At 39.3% G+C, this 19,603-nt stretch overlaps 1 protein-coding gene across 1 annotated transcript; it reads left to right on the top strand.

The window, feature by feature from the left end:
- The first annotated feature begins 1,247 nt into the window (after window positions 1-1,247).
- Window positions 1,248-18,082, top strand: PABPC1 (poly(A) binding protein cytoplasmic 1). Its single transcript, XM_059042979.2, has 15 exons — window positions 1,248-2,165; window positions 5,328-5,521; window positions 5,732-5,847; window positions 7,961-8,100; window positions 9,389-9,483; window positions 9,814-9,951; window positions 10,169-10,264; window positions 13,455-13,727; window positions 13,953-14,043; window positions 14,660-14,770; window positions 14,851-15,005; window positions 15,570-15,654; window positions 16,067-16,197; window positions 16,717-16,810; window positions 17,634-18,082. Exons 1-14 carry the CDS (start codon window positions 1,973-1,975, stop codon window positions 16,807-16,809), a joined length of 1,911 nt encoding a protein of 636 aa, XP_058898962.1. The 5' UTR covers window positions 1,248-1,972; the 3' UTR covers window position 16,810; window positions 17,634-18,082.
- The last annotated feature ends 1,521 nt before the right edge of the window (window positions 18,083-19,603 follow it).

Below are 19,603 nucleotides of genomic sequence, written 5' to 3'. Positions count from 1 at the left end.
CATTAAAGTTTATTGAATAAAAGAATGAATTGGGCAATCACTTAACTTTAGACCATTCCCTTAACAGTAAAATAAAATTATTAGTACTTGCTCCACCTCCCACACAAGATTGCTGTAGGGAACAAATGATAGGATGTTTATGCAAGTGCTTTAAAAACTGTGAAGTACATTACTACTTTAAAGTGGGATTTGTATGTTGACTTAATGTCATTCCTATTAACTGGTATTTTTGCTATCGATTCATTACAGCTACCATTCCTATTAAAGACCCCAACTAACTACAAAATTGTTTTAAACATTTTTAATACCGCGTTTAGACTATTTCTAATTTTGCCAGGTTGCAGGTCTGTGGTGCCATGTATGACTGTGATAGACTCATACTTTAAAGAAAAACATTTATTCTGGAGTCCTATTTTCTACCTCAAAGAAATTTCTGGCAGTAAGAGCACGAATCAGATTCCAACCTAGCACCTTAAGTGAACAGCGATCCCGATACTTTAAAAAGGGAAGCGGACAAACACCCCAAGATAGTTTCCCCCAATTAAAATCACTTTGACCAACGACAGCACTCAGTGGGGAGACCGGGGAGAGTCTAGGGCTCAGAACCGACAGGACCGGGAGTACGAAGGCCCCGCCCCTCCCCCTTCCTCTATAGGAAGCACCGCGGGGCGGCGACCGGGGTCCAGCGCCAGGACGGTAGGGGGTCCCCGAGCGGGCGGCCAGGATCCGCTGCCAGTTGGGGTCAGCGAGCGCCGCGGCCGTTGGGGACTCCAGCTCCCAGCAGGCACCGCTTCTGCGGCCGAGGCGCGTGGTGGCGCTGCCCGCTGGGACTCGTAGTGCGGTCCGGTAGGTGAACTGGGGAGTCAGCCCTGGCTCCTTTCACCGACGTTTCGGAAACTGGGCCTGGAAGGGATCATACCTGTCCACTCATGCCCAGCGTCCCTCAGGGGCGGGTGCGAGTGGAGCAGGCCTGGCTGCCGCGCGAAGAGGCCCGGGTGGCCGTGCACGTGGGGGGTGGTTAGAGCCGAGAAACCCGAAAGCCCCACGCGCCGCCCACCGCCTCGTTGACGGGTTAACGCTTCTCCCGGGTGGAGGTGGGGCGGGATGTGTGGGAGGAGGGGCCGTCACACTCGACTCCTCTGAGACCGGCCGGCGAGCCGACCCTCCCTTCCCCCACGGGCGCTACGCCGCGTGGGCCCCGCCCCCCCGGCCGCGGCGCGTGCGCAGAAGCCCCGCCCCTCCGCCCCAGCCCCAGCCGCAGCCCCACCCCCGCAGCGGCGGCCGCCGCCACCTCTCCCTTCCTCTTTGCTCTTTCCTCCTCCTGTTTTCTTTTTCCTCCTCCCCCTCGCCTCCTTTTCTCCTCCTCCTCCGGCGCTGACGCCCGCGTAGAGCCCTGGCGTCAGACGCGCGGGGGCGGGGCGAGTGCGGCGCGGGGTATAAGTAGAGGGTGCAGGAGGCGGTGCTTCCCCTTCTCCCCGGCGGTTAGTGCTGAGAGTGCGGAGTGTGTGCTCCGGCCTCGGAACACACATTTATTATTTAAAAAATCCAAAAAAAATCTTAAAAAATCTTCTAAAAAACCAAAAAAAAATTTACAAAAAATCCGCGTCTCCCCCGCCGGAGACTTTTATTTTTTTTTCTTCCTGTTTTATAAAATAACCCGGTGAAGCAACCGAGACCGACCCGCCCGCCCGCGGCCCCGCAGCAGCTCCAAGAAGGAACCAAGAGACCGAGGCCTTCCCGCTGCCCGGACCCGACACCGCCACTCTCGCTCCCCAGCCGGCAGTCAGCAGCCAGCGGCAGCGGCTCGACTCCTTTCTGCGGCTGTTGAGTAGTTTTCGATTCCGGTTGATTTTTGTCCCTCTGCGCTTGCCCCCGCTCCCCTCCCCCCGGCTCCGGCCCGCGACCCCAGCACTCGCTCTTCTCCTCTCACGGAAAGGTCGCGGCCTGTGGCCCTGCGGGCAGCCGTGCCGAGATGAACCCCAGCGCCCCCAGCTACCCCATGGCCTCGCTCTACGTGGGGGACCTACACCCCGACGTGACCGAGGCGATGCTCTATGAGAAGTTCAGCCCGGCCGGGCCCATCCTCTCCATCCGGGTCTGCAGGGACATGATCACCCGCCGCTCCTTGGGCTACGCGTATGTGAACTTCCAGCAGCCGGCAGACGGTGAGAGCCGGGCCCGACGGCGGGCGGGCGGCCATGAGGCTCAGGCGGCGGCGGCGGCGGCGGGCGGGTTAGGCCGGCGGGCCCGGGGGGAGGGGGCAGGAGGGCATGTCACCAGCCCTCCCCGGGGCCAGCGGGGCGAGGCTCGGGCGCCAGTACCCCAGTTCCCAGTGCCCGCGGGGACCCGCGCTGCCGGCAGCCGCACGCCCCTCGTACGCCGGGCCACTTCCTCCTTTGCGACCATTTTCTCGGCCTCAGCCGCTCTCAAACTTTAGGGTGATGACGCGCCGGGAGGGTGGGTGAGAATGGGTTCTAATACGACGCTCCCGCCAGTAGCTGCGGGATTCTGGGGTGTTGAGCGCCTAGCCCCCCTTTCCGGTAATAGGTGGAGGCGCTCCCAACACCCGAGGCTCTTGCCGGCGCCCCAGGACGCCCCAGGAAATGCATTTCGTTGCTCGAAAAATACCACGTGTTGAACCCTGTAACCTCACAGGCCCGAGGCCTGTTCCGGCTACTGGCCCAATCGCCTGGGGGAGCCACGGGGACTTAGAATAAAGTTAATATGGTGGTCGGGTGGTGGTCATCAGGCTTCTAATTCCGTTCTTAGTAACTTGTCAGTGACTGATGGCTCTGGAAGTATAAACTACCAATGAGACGTGCATTGGGGTTTTTCCCCTAGTTCAGACATTTCTCACTCTTAACAGCAGGTTAGGAGGGAGGGGATGTGGAAGAGAACCCTTTTGGAGGCCATCGTTTTCTCAGGCTATTTAGGTAGTTGTGATTTTTTTTAATCGAGTTAGTTTCGTAGTACTGGTAATTTGTTCGGAATATTTTTTTCCCTCTGAAATAGTTTCTATGGTTTTGAGGGATTTTACTTAAAAATGCCGTCACCAATTTTGACTGGAAAATGTTACTTGTGAGGGACGCGTGGACTGGACTATTATACTTATGTGGCATTCTAATGGTGGTTTCCTTTTTTTAAAAGTAGTCCAGAATATCCGTACATCATGGGGAATGATTGAGCACTAGAGTCAGCTTGAAATTTATGGGGAAAAAGACGCAGCTAACCTTGTGTTTTTAAAGTAAAGTTAAACAGTTTGCAAAAAATCCAAAATTTGGCAAACAGATATGTGACCTGATGACTTGCCAGGATTTTTCTTTATATCTGGACCAGTTGACTTGCAGAAGTCATTTTCACTTGATTGTCACTTGATTGTCCACTTTTGCCCTTTTTCCCCCTGGCTACTTGAATATATGTCAAGTGTTACAAAATATAAGAAATTTATTTTTATTTTTGTAGGAAAGCCCTTAAAGGTGGAATTGAAACTTTTATTTCATTAACAGATCTGCAGTTATTTAGTGATCAGCTTTTCACTAGGTAAAGTTAATACTGAGATTTTTGGGTAGGCAGGCTGTTGACTGACAGCAAGCCCGAAGTTGTAAAACTGCACTGCAGGTTTTCTGCCCTTTTGCTCTGTAGGCAGTAGCTCCAAATGTCACTCCATAACGGTTCTTTCCTACTCTGGTCAAGACTTATCGCTGAATGAAAGATCAGGGAAGATAATTTGGGGGCAGATAATCACAAAGTGAAGAGTTGATAGAGAAAACTTGGACAAATTCTAGGGAGCATGAGATGTAAACTTTTGAAAGTGGCTGTTATTCTTCCTAAATTTAACAATTTTAAGTCCAAAAAAAACAGTTTTTAAAATTTCTTGGGGTTAAAAAAGTTGAACTTCAGGTTACCGTGGTTACAGTACACTCACTGTGTATTATCCATCTATTGCTAGTAGACCAGTATTGTAACTACTCAAAAGAAGGTAGCATTTTTCCTTGTTCCATTTATTTCATTTCTATATATATAAATTATTGTCTTTCCAAATATTATTTTCAGTGGTTTCCATTTTTTTCTCCCCCATATTTGTTGCTACAGTGATGTATTTGTAGAATAGCTTCTGAAAGTGACCAGTTTCCAATTTAACAGGAAGAGGTGACTCATTCAAAAGAAGCTCAAGCAAAGTCAGCTAAAAAACTAGGGGAGCTGAGTAGGCGTGGTCAATTGATAAATGAGCTGACAGTTGTCACTGTCTTCTAGAAACTAAAACTTTCATTTATAGAAAGAAGTGGCTGGAAAATTTGTCCTCTCACTAATTTTACAGTTAACACTAGCATGGAATTTGTGAAAATTGGTGTTTCAGGACTTCAAATGGACTGTGTGTTCCCACTCTTTAGGGACTAGTCTTTTCTACTTAAGGATATATTTTTCCATTTAGAGTCTAAACTTCTGTAATGGTACGGGTTTCTTTAATGGTACGGGTGCACATAATTTGATCTTTCATAGATGTAATCATAGGGTAGATTTTGAAATTTTCTAGCACTATTCAGGAATAATTGATTAATCATCAGTTATTAAGTAAATGAGTGATCTAAGATAAAATTGGTTTTATATGTTAATAAAGCATTAAAAGTGAATTGTGACTATCATAGACCTGGTATTTCAAAAGTTTTGTGTTACATACCTAAGTACGTCCAACTTCACTTTAGTTTTTGAAAGCCTGATTCAGGTCTTTCTGAATGGATAAAGCCTTTTTTTTAAAAACATGGTCATAGGAATTGTGCCATGAATCACTGAAATCCCCCCAATAAATCAGGATTTTTTTTTTTTTTTTAGAAAATGGACTAATTTTTGTACAGTACTGACAGTGATAAGCAAGAAACAATTTTGACAATAGAGAAGTTAAAATGCTTGAAAATCCATAAACTGCTCTGCTTGTGGATAATTACAATTGCTTACTGTCTTTTATATTTCTTATTAAGCATATTGTGAAGGGGAGTCTTGGTTTTACAGTTGACTAGGAACAAAAAGGTGCTTTTAAATTTCATGGCAATTAAAGGAAGAGGTTGTTTCAGAAATAAGTTAGTTCTTAACGATACATCATCCATTAACAAATTAACTTGGGAAATTTGGGTTTTTTTGATATTTGTCTTCTCTTTTTGCATTGTACAATTTAAATCTAGACTGGTATGAGGTAAGGTCCAGCCATCTTGAAGTTTAAAGAGGTAGAGGGACCATGTGCCCTACTCTTCCCTCCACAATAGTTTATATAATTTTAAGTGGGCTGTAAAAGTTTTGAAATAATATTTATTTTGAAAATGTCCTTCCTGCAGCGGAGCGTGCTTTGGACACCATGAATTTTGATGTCATAAAGGGCAAGCCAGTACGCATTATGTGGTCTCAGCGTGATCCATCACTTCGCAAAAGTGGAGTGGGCAACATATTCATTAAAAATTTGGACAAATCCATTGATAATAAAGCACTGTATGATACATTTTCTGCTTTTGGTAACATCCTTTCATGTAAGGTAAGCAAAAATATGGCAGGTAAACATACTTACAGTGTTATAGTTACTTGTAGTTTATTCGTTAAGATTAACAGGCATGTTCTCTGTTAATGGATAAATATCTTTATTTCCCAAATGCCCAGGTTAGGTTGCTGACAAGTTATCTGTGAATACTGGAAAAATGCTAAATCAATAGCAAGTAATGAAAAATTATTACACATTTTTCCCTAGGTGGTTTGTGATGAAAATGGTTCCAAGGGTTATGGATTTGTGCATTTTGAGACACAAGAAGCAGCTGAAAGAGCTATTGAAAAAATGAATGGGATGCTTCTAAATGATCGCAAAGTGTAAGTGTAAATATTTAGTTAATCATACTTCAGATGCTTTTAATAGTTCAATTCATGCATTTTACAAGTAATATATTTGTGCTCTTAAAAGAGATACAGCTAAAGTGAAAATTAATAAACCACATGGTAGATTTTATAATTGTCTTATAATTGTCTTTTCTCCACATTCAGTGTAACATACAAGTAACAGTGAATTAATACAGGTGGTCAGCATTCAAACAGAAAAGAAACAGCAGAAGATAGGTATGCTGGAATATAAAGCTTTTTCAAAAATAAGTGCATGCTAGTTGAAAAACTAGAAATCCAGGCAGAAACTTAATCGTAATTCCCAAGGTAGTAATTAGCCCCTTTTTCATTCAAAGCTGAAGCTAAAATAACTTGCCTGTATTTACATGCTGGTATGACAGATAAACTGTGATACAAAACCAGTGGTCTAAATTCAGATCCCTGAGTGACACTCTGCTTGGCTTTACTCCCATAGTTTATTGATGGAGTTTAAAGATTGTCATAATTGTTGTTTCAACACCTTTGGGCTCCCTTCCCCATGTAAAGATAAATCGTAATTAAACCAGAAGTCTTCATGATTAATCTTTTCTGAAATAAACTTGTTCTTAAAAGTTGCAAACTTTTAAAATAATGATACTGATAAAACCTCTATAAGACTTTCTGCTACAAGTTGTAAAAATACAGATTTTATGAACCCAAAGAAATTACAAATCTCAATTTTATCCTCAGTGCCAGTGGATTTTGCTTAATTATGCAAATTCAGCTGTGAGGTCATATTGTGAGCTCATGTAAACTGCAGTGATGGCACGCAAATTGGGTTTGGTTCTTACAGGTCAACTGCATCACTCTTAAGGTGTGGTTCTCATAAACCTGCATCAAGTGGTATGGTCAGTCTGTACATGGAGAAGTCATGCACATGGTGTTACCTGTTTGAGTTCTGTCAATTACATGATTAAGGAACTTTGTAGTATGTGAAGAACCCCATACAAGTCTAAGAAAACCAGCAACTCCTCAATGGAAACAATGTTTACAAAGGCTAATTCTTAAAAATAATACATCTTTAATTGAGAAAAATGTTCAGCATTATTAGTATTCAGAGATGAAACTACCTTTTGCCTGTCAGCAGTGCTTTAGGTAGGGGAATAAAAAGAATGGCTACCACTGGTGGAGGTCTAGATTAAATAAAGAACTTGATTTATTGCTGTTTTTTTGAGTATAAAATGATGTAACCCTTTTTGGAAAGCAGTTTGTAAGTATAAACTTAAGATCATTTATATACCTTTCAAGCTGCCATGATTTCTGCAACTCTATCCTAAGAACAAATAACAAAGCTTCATAACGTTGCAGCATTATTTACAAAAGAAAGTTTTGTTGTCCACAATGGAATATGTTCCCACTGAGAACATTTATAAAACTAATTGCATGGAGAAGCAGCACCATTTGGGTGGGGGGAGGTGTGGGGTGCGGCTAAGGGAATAAAATGTAGGTGTTTCCTATGGAAAGGAATTGTGCTGGACTAACGTTCTTAAGCACAGAACAAAAAGGCCTGTGAAAAGTCAGTCATGATTTGGGTGGGATTATGGGTGATGGTTTTTTGATGTATATTATATTCTTTAATGACACATGTACTGCTTTTACGGAAAACCTCAATTTTTTAAACACATTTTGTTGATAATGCTGCAAAGAAATTTGTTCCAGGCTGTTGTATGTTACAGTACAGAATTTGGTAGCTTTAGTTTATATTTTAGGAGATTGCAAACGAAGTGCAAGAGCCATGTTGAAACAGCAACGATAAAAGCTTTTCTGTCTTTTCACTGGCGTGGTGCAGGCATACTCCACTAGTTTATACTGCTGGGCGTAATCTTCTTAACCCTAGGTTAGCTAGAAGGAAGGGAGAGGAGTGTGTATTAAGAAAAATGTTCTTTTTCGTGATTATAGTGAAGAGGTTTGTTCTCACATTTCACTTAAGGTCTTATTTCTGTTTTATAGTTTGCTTTTTATTAGAGATTCTGAAATTATCAGTAACTATTACAGAGTCAACCGTCAGGCATTAACCTGAACTTCATAAAATAGAACATAATTTTATAGTTCTTATCTATTTTATTAGATTTGTTGGACGATTTAAGTCTCGTAAGGAACGAGAAGCAGAACTCGGAGCTAGGGCAAAAGAGTTCACCAATGTTTACATCAAGAATTTTGGAGAAGACATGGATGATGAGCGCCTTAAGGATCTCTTTGGCAAGTTTGGTAATGTGTCTGAATTAAATTTTTATACTCAGTTCTGAGTCATTGTTCAATGTTACTTTGGGCTAATATTTTATACTAAAAAAATAAATGGGACTTCACATATTTTAAAATATTGTAGTTATTTGGATTAAGCTACTGATAGTCCATTATACTAGCATATAAATAAAGTTCTATCCAGTTTAAAGGTTAATAGCATTGTATTAGCACCGTAAGGTGTGACTGTGTAATTGGAACAGATCTTAAAAGCTTTTGCTATGTTAAGAAATTGAGCTGGATTTATGCACTAACAGATCCCATCTCATCAGAGGCATTGCATGAGACACAGCCAACTTAGGTTGGAATGTAGTCTTTAATTATGGGACAGGAAAGCTGGCCAGCTTTAGGATATTTGGCCAGTCTCAGCATCATGTTTGAGCAATTTAAAATAATGACTTTTAAAGACAAAGATCCAGATTTTCCTGTGAAGTGTGTAACCGGTCTCACTTCAGATAGTTGTGTAGCTGATCAGAAAATGAACTTTAAATTGTACTCTTGCAGGTGATTTACTTGCCCCTTTGCTTTCCTTTTTGTTTAACGTAAATAAGTGTCCCCTTTTTAAAAGCATTTCAAATCATAAAGAATGAGAAAATCTAATACTTTACTATTGGCAAGCTGGCATGCCACATTGAACCCTCTAAACAGTTGATGTGTGCCCATACATCTTGCAGATTCTCTGTAATCAGATGTGATTTTTAATCTTTTTTCCCCACCTACCTGAGATAATACTTAGCACTTCAGTTAAGTCTGTTTTATTTGAGGGGATGGTGGGGGAATATGTGTCTTCAGAAACATGCTATCCTCCAGGTGCTTCTACTATGTCAAAGGTCAAACCCCGTGTTTCCTCTACTCCTTGTTGAAAATCAAGTGGGCCAAGGCTTAAAAATTCTTAAAGAAAAGCAAATTGTTTTAAAATAATGCATCTGTTTTGTACTAATGCTAAGAATAAAACTTCATCATCATTTACATTTGTCTAAAACATACCTCCTTAAATGGAAGGAGGAGTGTTTCAGGGAATAGACTATTTACTTAGCTTCTTAGTAGAAATAAAGGGTCTTTAAGAGAATATTTAGTGCCCATGGTGGGAAAGAAGAGGGTAGTTATAGGAGGGATAAATTTACGGAGGCTTGGAGTTTTTTTTAGTACCCATTTTTATATTTTTTTCATGGCTTTGTTTGTGTATTGAAACTTGAAATGTATAAACTAAATGTTGTATGGAATACCTTTGAATCATTAAAAAAATTTTTTTTAGGACCTGCCTTAAGTGTGAAAGTAATGACTGATGAGAGTGGAAAATCCAAAGGTTTTGGATTTGTAAGCTTTGAAAGGCATGAAGATGCACAGAAAGTAAGACTTAAAATATACTAACCAAAGGCAGTGTGGTTTTTTCTGTATTTTATAGTAAGATGTGGGGGTATAAAGTTGAGTTGCTCTTGCATTGAAATACACATGCGTACCAGCGGCTAGTCTACATGTTCATCTCCACATGTAGTGTTTTGAATTACTTGCATTTTCTATATTTTGAGGGTATAAATTGAAAAGCTCTGTTGTCTTAAAACCTCAAAGTTTTATGGTGGGTCCATCTTTAGCTTTTATAATCTAACAAATTTTCTTTATTGTTAAAAAATGAATTTATATATTGCAAGCTAGTAATTAAAATTTTGTGGTCTTTGTAAGGCTGTGGATGAGATGAACGGAAAGGAGCTCAATGGAAAACAAATTTACGTTGGTCGAGCCCAGAAAAAAGTGGAACGACAGACAGAACTTAAGCGCAAATTTGAACAGATGAAGCAAGATAGGATCACCAGATACCAGGTTCATTTTTTAACTGAACGAGCAAAAATAAGACAGTGATGAGGAAATCTATTTTATGTTCATTTCAGTTACTGACAGATAACTGGAGGGTTTGAGAGGGGAAAAGGAGAGGAAACATGGGATAAGATGATAGGAAGTATGCTTAAGTACCACTATGGTTTTCTTTTTCCTTTTTCTAAATTTTTTTTCTTTATTTTCTTTCTTTATTTATTTTTAGGGTGTTAACCTTTATGTGAAAAATCTTGATGATGGTATTGATGATGAACGTCTCCGGAAAGAGTTTTCTCCGTTTGGTACAATCACTAGTGCAAAGGTAAAGCATATGATACACTTTTTTTTTTAAGATTTGGGGAAAATCCATGCCCATGGTTATATGTATATAAATTTTATATTTCATATGGAGTGTTTTTCTTTATAAATGAATGGTCAAATAGTTTTTTCTTTAAAAAAATCAGCCTTTCATTTTTCAGAAAGTCATATCTTTGCTTCATTACTTCAAAAACTCTTATATTCAGATTTGAAGTGGCTGGAAAGGCTGCATTTGATGACCATAGTGATCGATCATCACATGATATGCACTGTTGTGTACTCTGTTAAACTAGTTATTTTACTGGTTAAAGAAAGCAATTTATTAGGGAATTGTAATTGTTACTATTTGAGCTAATCTATATTTGCTTACAGAATTCACTCTGGGGAGTCAAACTTAAAGCCCCCTAACAGTAAAGGTAGAGATCATGTTTGCTTTTACTTGAAATCAGAAATTAAGAAATACAACAGTAAGATTCTAGTTTAAATTCTGGAATTTTGATATAAGAACTTCTGCTTTCGGTGTTTTTCCTGGTGTCCATGGCCCAAGAATCCTTCTGTATTTAAAGTTCTGTATGTATGTACCTTGAGGGGTGGGAAGAGTATCTAAAACTTAAAACAGATTCTCAAAAGAGTACAGGAAAAATTGAGTGCTCTGGAGTGACTTCGTGGCTGATCTTTCTACTCTGCAGCCCCATTGACCGAGGGAACTTCTATGATAGAATGTTAAGGAGCACAGTAGAGGAGAATACACATAAAAATGCAAGTGATGTAGTTGTCTTCTCTTTCATTCAGCCTGTGCTTTTGTAAGAGAACCTGGAGTATGACAGAATCTATTCCTGAGTTTGTTTATCCTCAGTATGTTCCCTGAAAATCATTTAAATAATATTGTGCACCAGTTTATTTTGAATGTATGAAGAAGCATGCATGTTTTACAAAGGAGGGTCTTTATTAAGTCCTTTTCAAAAAGTCCTTTGTGGATCATATCGCCGTTGGCAAGGAGGTGAAAAAGTTTCGCATGAATTCTGGGAGAGGAGGTCATTATGTTAATTTGATAACGCTTGCTGAGAAAAATTGGTCAAGACAGAAGTGTAAAAAGGTGACCCCTCCATTTTTCATTTTCAGTCTTCAAAAGGAGTTTGGTTGGCCTTTCCAGATAATTTTCCATGCTTGTATACTTTTTGTATACGTATAAATAGTTTTTATAAAACAGGATCATAGTATACCTATTCTGCAATTTGTCTTTTTATTTAACAGATCTAGGTACATATTTATTTCAGTCATTTTTTTCATTTTTCACTAAGGGCTGAATATTCATGGTATAGATGTACCATAACTTATTCTGCTGTGCCTGTATTATTGGTCCTTTGGTTTGCTTTGCATGCTAACACTGTTAGACCCACCACTCTAACAAACATCTTTATACATGTATCTTTGCACACATACCAGTATTTCTGAAGTTCAAGAATTGAAGTTTCTGGTTAGTGTGTGTGTGTATTTAAAATTCAGACAACTGAATTGTCCCAAAAAGGCTGAACAAATTAAATTACTACTGGTCTTTGTCAATTTAGTAGAAAGTGGGATGCATCTTTTTAAATGAGATGTACTTTTTATGGGTTTACTTGTTTAGCCTATTCTTTGCATATTTTTATACTGCGTTGGTTATCTTTATTGATTTAGGGGAAATTTCATGTCAGCGTTTTGTTTTATTGCAAGTATTTTCTCCAAGTCTTCCACTTAGGACTTTGGGTGTCTTGTGTCATCTTAGATTTTCCCTGTATTTTTGCATCTTCTGTTCAGATACAGAATCTTACCTGGCAATTTGATTTTTTTCAGTGTAACGTGAATAAGAGCTCTAAGTTAGCTCTAAGTTAATTCACATCCCTTTGTACCACGTAGTAGATAGTCCAAAGTCCGTCTTTTCCCCACTGTTTTCTTTTTTTTTTTGCGGTACGCCCGTCGCGGCCATTCCCACCACGGAGCGCAGGCTCTGGATGCGCAGGCTCAGCGGCCACGGCCCACGGGCCCAGCCGCTCCGCAGCACGCATGATGCTCCCGGACCGGGGCATGAACCCATGTCCCTCGCATCGGCAGGAGGACTCCCAACCACTGTGCCACCAGGGAAGCCCTTCCCCACTGTTTTAAAATGTTGCTTTAACATACTAAGTTCCCATAATTGCATGGGTATGTTTCTGGACTGTTTTTTGAGATATAATTAACATAAAACATATTCAAATGTACAACATAATTGTTTGATATTTGTATATACTGCAAAGTGATCACAATGTCTAGTTTTCATTCATTACCATAGTTAAAAAACTTTTTTTTCTTGTAATGGTAACTGTAAAGATCTACTCTCAGCAACTTTCAGATGTATAATACATATTATCTGTAGTCCCCATGCTGTACAATACGACCCCATGACTTGCGTTATACCTGGGAGTTTGTACTTTTTAGCTACCTTCACCCCATACCTCTTTGGCGACCACCGTCTGTTCTCTGTATCCTTGAGCCCAGTTGCTTGTTTTGTTGTTGTGATTCCACATTTATGTAAGATCATTGGTCTCTGTTTGATTGCTGTTTTGTTTGTTCTTTGCCACCAGCATGCTGTTTAATGTAGCTGTATAGCATGCTTATGTGTATTGCAAGGCTACTGAGAAGTTCTTCGCATCTCCTCATTGCTTGTTTAAAAGATTTTGAGTCATTGTGAGCTTCCTGAATATTGTTTATACCCCAATATTTATGGCCCTTATGGTCTTGAATGTGAAATTTTAATTTTAAAATGTGGATATTATGATATTCAGCTGCTTTTTCCTCCCCTCTAATGAGTAATAAAAGCATCTTATCAGCTCGAATTGCTAGAATAGTCAAATTTTAATTGTGCATGTTTTTAGTGGTGCTAAAATTTAGTAGGCCTTGATTGTATTTAGAAATTAAACCTTAATATTGAAAATCTAAAACTTTAACAAAGTTGCTATTGTACCTCCACCCTTTTACTTCTTTTGCTTGGCTGGGATAATGCATGCATGTAGTTTACCCTTAATATTTGGATATCAAGGGAAAAATTGTGGGAAAAAATGATGAAAGCATTGACAGGGTTTAGTTAAATGTGAGTCGGTGGCCATAGTTGATACTACTTTTTGTGCCTCATCCTAGCATTGCATTAATCATGTGGTTTCTTCCATTTTCTCTAATAGGTTATGATGGAGGGTGGTCGCAGCAAAGGGTTTGGATTTGTGTGTTTCTCCTCCCCAGAAGAAGCCACTAAAGCAGTTACAGAAATGAATGGTAGAATTGTGGCCACCAAGCCATTGTATGTAGCTTTAGCTCAGCGCAAAGAAGAGCGCCAGGCTCACCTCACTAACCAGTATATGCAGAGAATGGCAAGTGTAAGAGCTGTGCCCAACCCTGTAATCAACCCCTACCAGCCAGCACCTCCTTCAGGTTACTTCATGGCAGCTATCCCACAGGTAGGTTTTAGAAGAGAACAAAAACCTCATGAACGTTTTCCTCTTCAGTCATCTTTAATGTTTTGTGCCCCACTAAAAAATAAAGCCCTAAGATGAAGAGATGTTAAATTATGATTGGATGTTTAAAATACTTAGAATGTGACGACCTGCTAAATGTTTTGAGTGCATAACTAGTTGCATTATTTGCTTTTTTCTTTAGCTGATACATTTGCTTGCTTTCTACAGACTCAGAACCGTGCTGCATACTATCCTCCTAGCCAAATTGCTCAACTAAGACCAAGTCCTCGCTGGACTGCTCAGGGTGCCAGACCTCATCGTAAGCTTTTATTTATTTATTTTTTATAAAGGTTGCAAAGTATTTGAACTAAAAACATAAATGAGGCGAATTAGCTGTTATATCCCAATGCTGTTGCTTTTTATAGTTTATTTTTATGGGTGTTCATTTTGGGGATCCTAGCATTTTGTTTTTAAAAAAGAATTGTAAAATGTTTCACCATTCCTTAAGACAGCAGTATCTATGCTGTTTTGATTTTCCTTTATGACAAGTTTGGGAATGCATCCAACTCAATTTCATATTTGGTTAGGCAGTAGTTTTAAAAGATCTTGTTCCATGTGTGAGGACCAGGGTCCAGGCATTTTCAGCCATGTCCTGTGGAATAGTGCTGTATTGCAGGAACACTTAGAATCAGGTTCATGTATCATATTCAGATATTAATAAGTACTTGTCCTTGTATGAATGAAAATTTTTTATTTACTGATGCTCTGATATGATTAAGTCTGGAGAAATGGCGTATAGGAGCCTAAGCTTTTAAAAATGGTTTGTTTATATTTGGTCATCTTTAGCCTTTTGTGCAAACCTCAGCTCTGAAAAAGCGGCATGAACACTTGGTGAGTTTTTCCCAGTTAACGTGTGTTCATATCTTTAAACGTAGCATTCCAAAATATGCCCGGTGCTATCCGCCCAGCCGCTCCTAGACCACCATTTAGTACTATGAGACCAGCTTCTTCACAGGTTCCACGAGTCATGTCGACACAGCGTGTTGGTGAGTCTTAACCCTTCCTGTAAATTTGGTCTCCAATTTGAAATAGCAAGATAAATACGAAAATCTTTTTATTTTTTTAGCTAACACATCAACACAGACAATGGGTCCACGTCCTGCAGCTGCTGCAGCTGCAGCTACTCCTGCTGTTCGCACCGTTCCACAGTATAAATACGCTGCGGGAGTTCGCAATCCTCAACAACATCTTAACGCACAGCCACAAGTTACCATGCAGCAGGTGTGGATTTAATGATTTCTTTATAAAGATGACAGTCCTTGATCTCAGTCAAAGACATTGAAGACAACTGTATGATACATGAGAGCTTAAGCTATGTAGAACATCTTGTTGAGGTGCTGCTAATTGATAGTATGTAAAAATGTCTTCTATGTGCTATACCCTAGGAACTAGACAAGCATTCAGCAGTCCCTCATCCTGAATTACTTATGTGATATGAGAGTTTTGTCTGGCATAGTTGTTAGAAAGGGTGAAATAAAGTAAGTTTGTGAGATTTGGCTTACCTTTTTTTTTGACCCTAGGACCAAAATCGTTGATCATAGTAGAAGTGTGATTCCAAAGAATACTCCAGATAAAAAAGAAAATTCAACATCCCCTGTGCTTATAATACTTGAACACTTAGGTGTTAATATAGCTACCTTAGGCAGGCTGTATTTCTGAATCACTCAGCTTCTGTTTATGTTTAGATTACAGTCTTTATCCAGTTAATTTTCAGTGGTGGCTGTATTTGTACTTGCCATTACTTCTGTACTTTTTAAACTTAGGAATTTTCCCATTTTCTTTTAGCCTGCTGTTCATGTACAAGGTCAGGAGCCTTTGACTGCTTCCATGTTGGCATCTGCCCCTCCTCAAGAACAGAAGCAAATGTTGGGTAAGTACCTTTGTCCCACCTAGTCAGTTATAGAGAAACCAGAAAATAGGAAGGCATTTAGACGACCTCTGTACCTAAAAATGACAAGCTAGGGTGGCAGGATGTGAATTGGCATGAGTGGTTATGATGGCACAGTTTGTCTGCCTGGAAAAGCTACTAAAATGTTGCCTTTGGGGGACAGCGTAAATGTAATGTTGCTTTTGGGGGACAACTGCCAAGAATTAATTGCCTTGTGGTAGATCTCAATCCGTTTTGTAGCAATCTTCTCATGAAAGATACTGAAGTGTTGGATTATGGGTTAGCATTTATTTGCTGTATACAAAAGGTTCTTAAACCCCAGTTTTAATATGGTAGATACCTTAAAAATTTTGTTTTTTTTGATTGAAGGAGTGTTGAATGTTTTTGTTCCTAGGTGAACGGCTCTTTCCTCTAATTCAAGCCATGCACCCTACTCTTGCTGGTAAAATCACTGGCATGTTGTTGGAGATTGATAATTCAGAACTTCTTCATATGCTTGAGTCTCCAGAGTCTCTCCGTTCTAAAGTAATTTAAATTTTATCATTTATCTACTAGCTTCTTGTAGTACATATTCCAAGATGTTTTGTAGGAACTTAATTTTTCTAGGACATTTATAAGTACTTTATACAAGTCATGCACAGTTCTAAGAGCTTTATAAATATTAATTGAAAATCCTAATAATAACCTATGGTGCTGTTTTCCCCATTTTATACACGGGGAAACTGAAGCATAGAGAGGTTAAGTAATTTGCCCAGTGCTGACAAAGCAGCTAGTGAATGGCAGAGCTTGGTTTCAAATCCAGTCACTGTAACTCCATGTTCTCTTAACTGTGCTGCATCTTTATTGGAGAAAGGGATGTTTGCTCATATTTCTCAACTTTGGGGGATTTTTGGTGGGGAGAGTAAGAAGTGCAAGAGGTTCTTAATTCTAGAACTGTGGTGGAATTGAACCCAAAAGATACGGATATAGTTGGAATTTGTGTGTTGTCAATTTGAAATTATCGTCTAATTATTATTTTTCAGAAACTGTTTTTCTTTTTTTCAGGTTGATGAAGCTGTAGCTGTACTACAAGCCCACCAAGCAAAAGAGGCTGCCCAGAAAGCAGTTAACAGTGCCACTGGGGTTCCAACTGTTTAAAGTGAGCTTGCCCCCATGTTTGTTTATTTTATTTTGACAGTTTGAGCATATTTTGAAACATAGCAAAAACTCATTTTACCATTAATTCAAATGCATTGCAGATTTTTCAAAGTAGAGATACTGAGGAATTCAAGGAAACTTTACCTTTTACCCTGGTATTGATTTGAATTTTTAAGATCAGCGCCCTTTCAAGCATTTTGTATAGTAATTTGTGTTAAATGGCTGTAACAGGGGTTGGCCCTGTATAGCTATTCTTGGAGGACTTTTCATAACTTAATACATTTTCTTGGGTGGCAGCGATGACAGTTGCCTTTTGGCCTCTGCTGTTGCCTTCCGTTGCCCCCAAGAAATGGGGTGATGTAGCTGTGTAGCCAGAGCCAGGGATGGGCAGAGCTTTTCTGTAAAATAGGAAATAGTTGGGGCTTTGGGGGCCGGTTACGTGTTGAAGCTACACTGCTCCACCGTTAGTGTCAGAACAGCCACAGACAACATGTAAACCAGTGGGTATGGCTGTGGTCCAGTAGAGCTTTATAGAAGCAGCCTGTAAACAGGCTGAATTTGGCCACAGGCTTTAATACTAACAAGTGTAAGTATTGGTCCTGTTATTTTTCTTGTTTTGTTAAAATATTTGACTTATAACACTGTAAATTTAAGGTGTGTAACGTGTTAATTGGATACACATATATTGTAATACGACTGCCATTATAGCTATAATTAGCACCTCTGTCACTTAGGTAAAGATCCTTTCTTTTTAGTGGTTGGAATCATTAAGTTCTGTCTCTTAAATTTGATGATTATAATCTTTTTTCCCCCCACATTTACAGATGATCAGGGACCACGAAAAGAAACTCATGCTTCACCGAAGAAAAATACCTAAACATCGAAAAACTTAAATATTATGGAAAAAAAACATTGCAAAATATAAAATAAATAAAAAAAGGAAAGGAAACTTTGAACCTTATGTACCGAGCAAATGCCAGGTCTAGCAAATGTAATGCTAGTCCTAGATTACTTATTGATTTAAAAAGAACAACAAAAAAAACAAAAAAAATAGTAAAATATAAAAACAAATTAATGTTTTATAGACCCTGGGAAAAAGAATTTTCAGCAAAGTACAAAAATTTAAAGCATTCCTTTCTTTAATTTTGTAATTCTTTACTGTGGCATAGCTCAGAATGTCACTTCTGTTTTAAATAACAGAATTGATAACTGAGCAAGGAAACGTAATTTGGATTATAAAATTCTTGCTTTAATAAAAATTCCTTAAACAGTGCACAGTGATGTTACGCTATTTTATTTCTCTTTGTAATTGGCTTGGGTAAATAGGGGATAAGCTGGAATTGGTGTAAGAACCTCTTTCGTAAGAAAGGTACTTCAGAGGTTTCTTAGTTTTATGGAAAAGAGGCATAAGACAATGTCTGTAATGCAGTTTATGAATTTAGATTTCCATGTGAGTTCTTGAATCAAGGCATATATTTTATTTGTTAAATGACCTTAACATCTTTTGAGATGATGCCAGTATATGACTATGTTTAGGTTTCTAGGCTGACAGATAACTAGCTTAAACTCTCATTTATGTGGTATAAAACAGTAACAACTACTGTATTTGTTGGATAGGAGCATGTAGATAACAGAAAAATTACACTGAAGACTAGACATTAAGTGTACAAAATTTAGGATTCGTTTTTTTAAGCCATCTTTTAAAAAGTCCTTTAATTTGATGATTGTGACTTATCTCAATGTAATACCTTATCATCCAAAGTACTTAAGGCTAATGAAGATATAGGGCTTCTACATCTGGAGAATAGATGTAGAAGATCAGCATTGGGGCCCAGGACATATGCATTAAACCAGATATTCCTGGCAATTTCAATGCACTTTAGAGAATGGCCTAGTTTTAACTCTATTCCATTCTCTACATACTGCTGCCAGAGTTAGCTTTCTAAGTTGCATATCTGATTATCTCATCACCATGCTAGAATGATCTCAACTCTAGCTCTCTCCCCTTTGGGAGCAAATAAATAAATCCAAATAAAACCTTGGCTATGACAATGGCAGCCCTCCCTGCATGTTGAAGTATTATGGTGCTTCTGTACCTGGGATGCTTTTCACCTCGGCTTCGTTTGGAACCCGATATACCCAAACCCCACCTCCTATCCCATGGCTTAAATCAGTGCACCTAGTAGGCATTACAATGATGATTTTGTATTTTGCCTGGCCATTGTCCTATTCTGACAGTTTGTTGAGATGAAAACAATCTTTGAGTCATCATGAAAGCGTTCCTCAGTGCTTTAGGAAGGCAGAGGAATATATACTATTTTTCTCAAAATTTGACTACAAAATGGTTCAAGCCTGTAGGTTTTAAAGGAGCAGCTTCTAAGATGTCTCAAAGTTCTCACAGTTGGAAACTATTCCGAATCTAGAGTTAGAGCTAGGGTTTGCACAGACAGTAGCTTGCTTTATACATTGGATAGCTGGAATTTGGTATTTCTTGTGTGATAGGAAGATAACTCATTTCTATTTTTGAAATGTCTATTTTCTTAGAGGAGGCAGCAAAACTCAAGTAGTTGTCTGTGATCTACTTGCAGGAATTGACATCAAAGTCAGTCTTCATTATTTGATGATTCTGTATTTGCAAATTCACTAAAAGTTACTTGTAACTCCAAAAATCTACTTGTGCAAACAATACATTTCAGTCATTTGCAGACGTGCACATAGCATCAAATTTTGAGTTGCTTGAAATGCACATGTTCCCAGCTGAGGTAAAAAAAAAGTCTGCCTTGTTTCAGCTCTC

The sequence above is a fragment of the Kogia breviceps genome, chromosome 17 (assembly GCF_026419965.1).
Source record: "Kogia breviceps isolate mKogBre1 chromosome 17, mKogBre1 haplotype 1, whole genome shotgun sequence".
Lineage (NCBI taxonomy): Eukaryota > Metazoa > Chordata > Mammalia > Artiodactyla > Physeteridae > Kogia > Kogia breviceps.
Note: the sequence above shows the minus strand (reverse complement) of the source record. Positions and strands in the feature narration are given on the sequence as shown.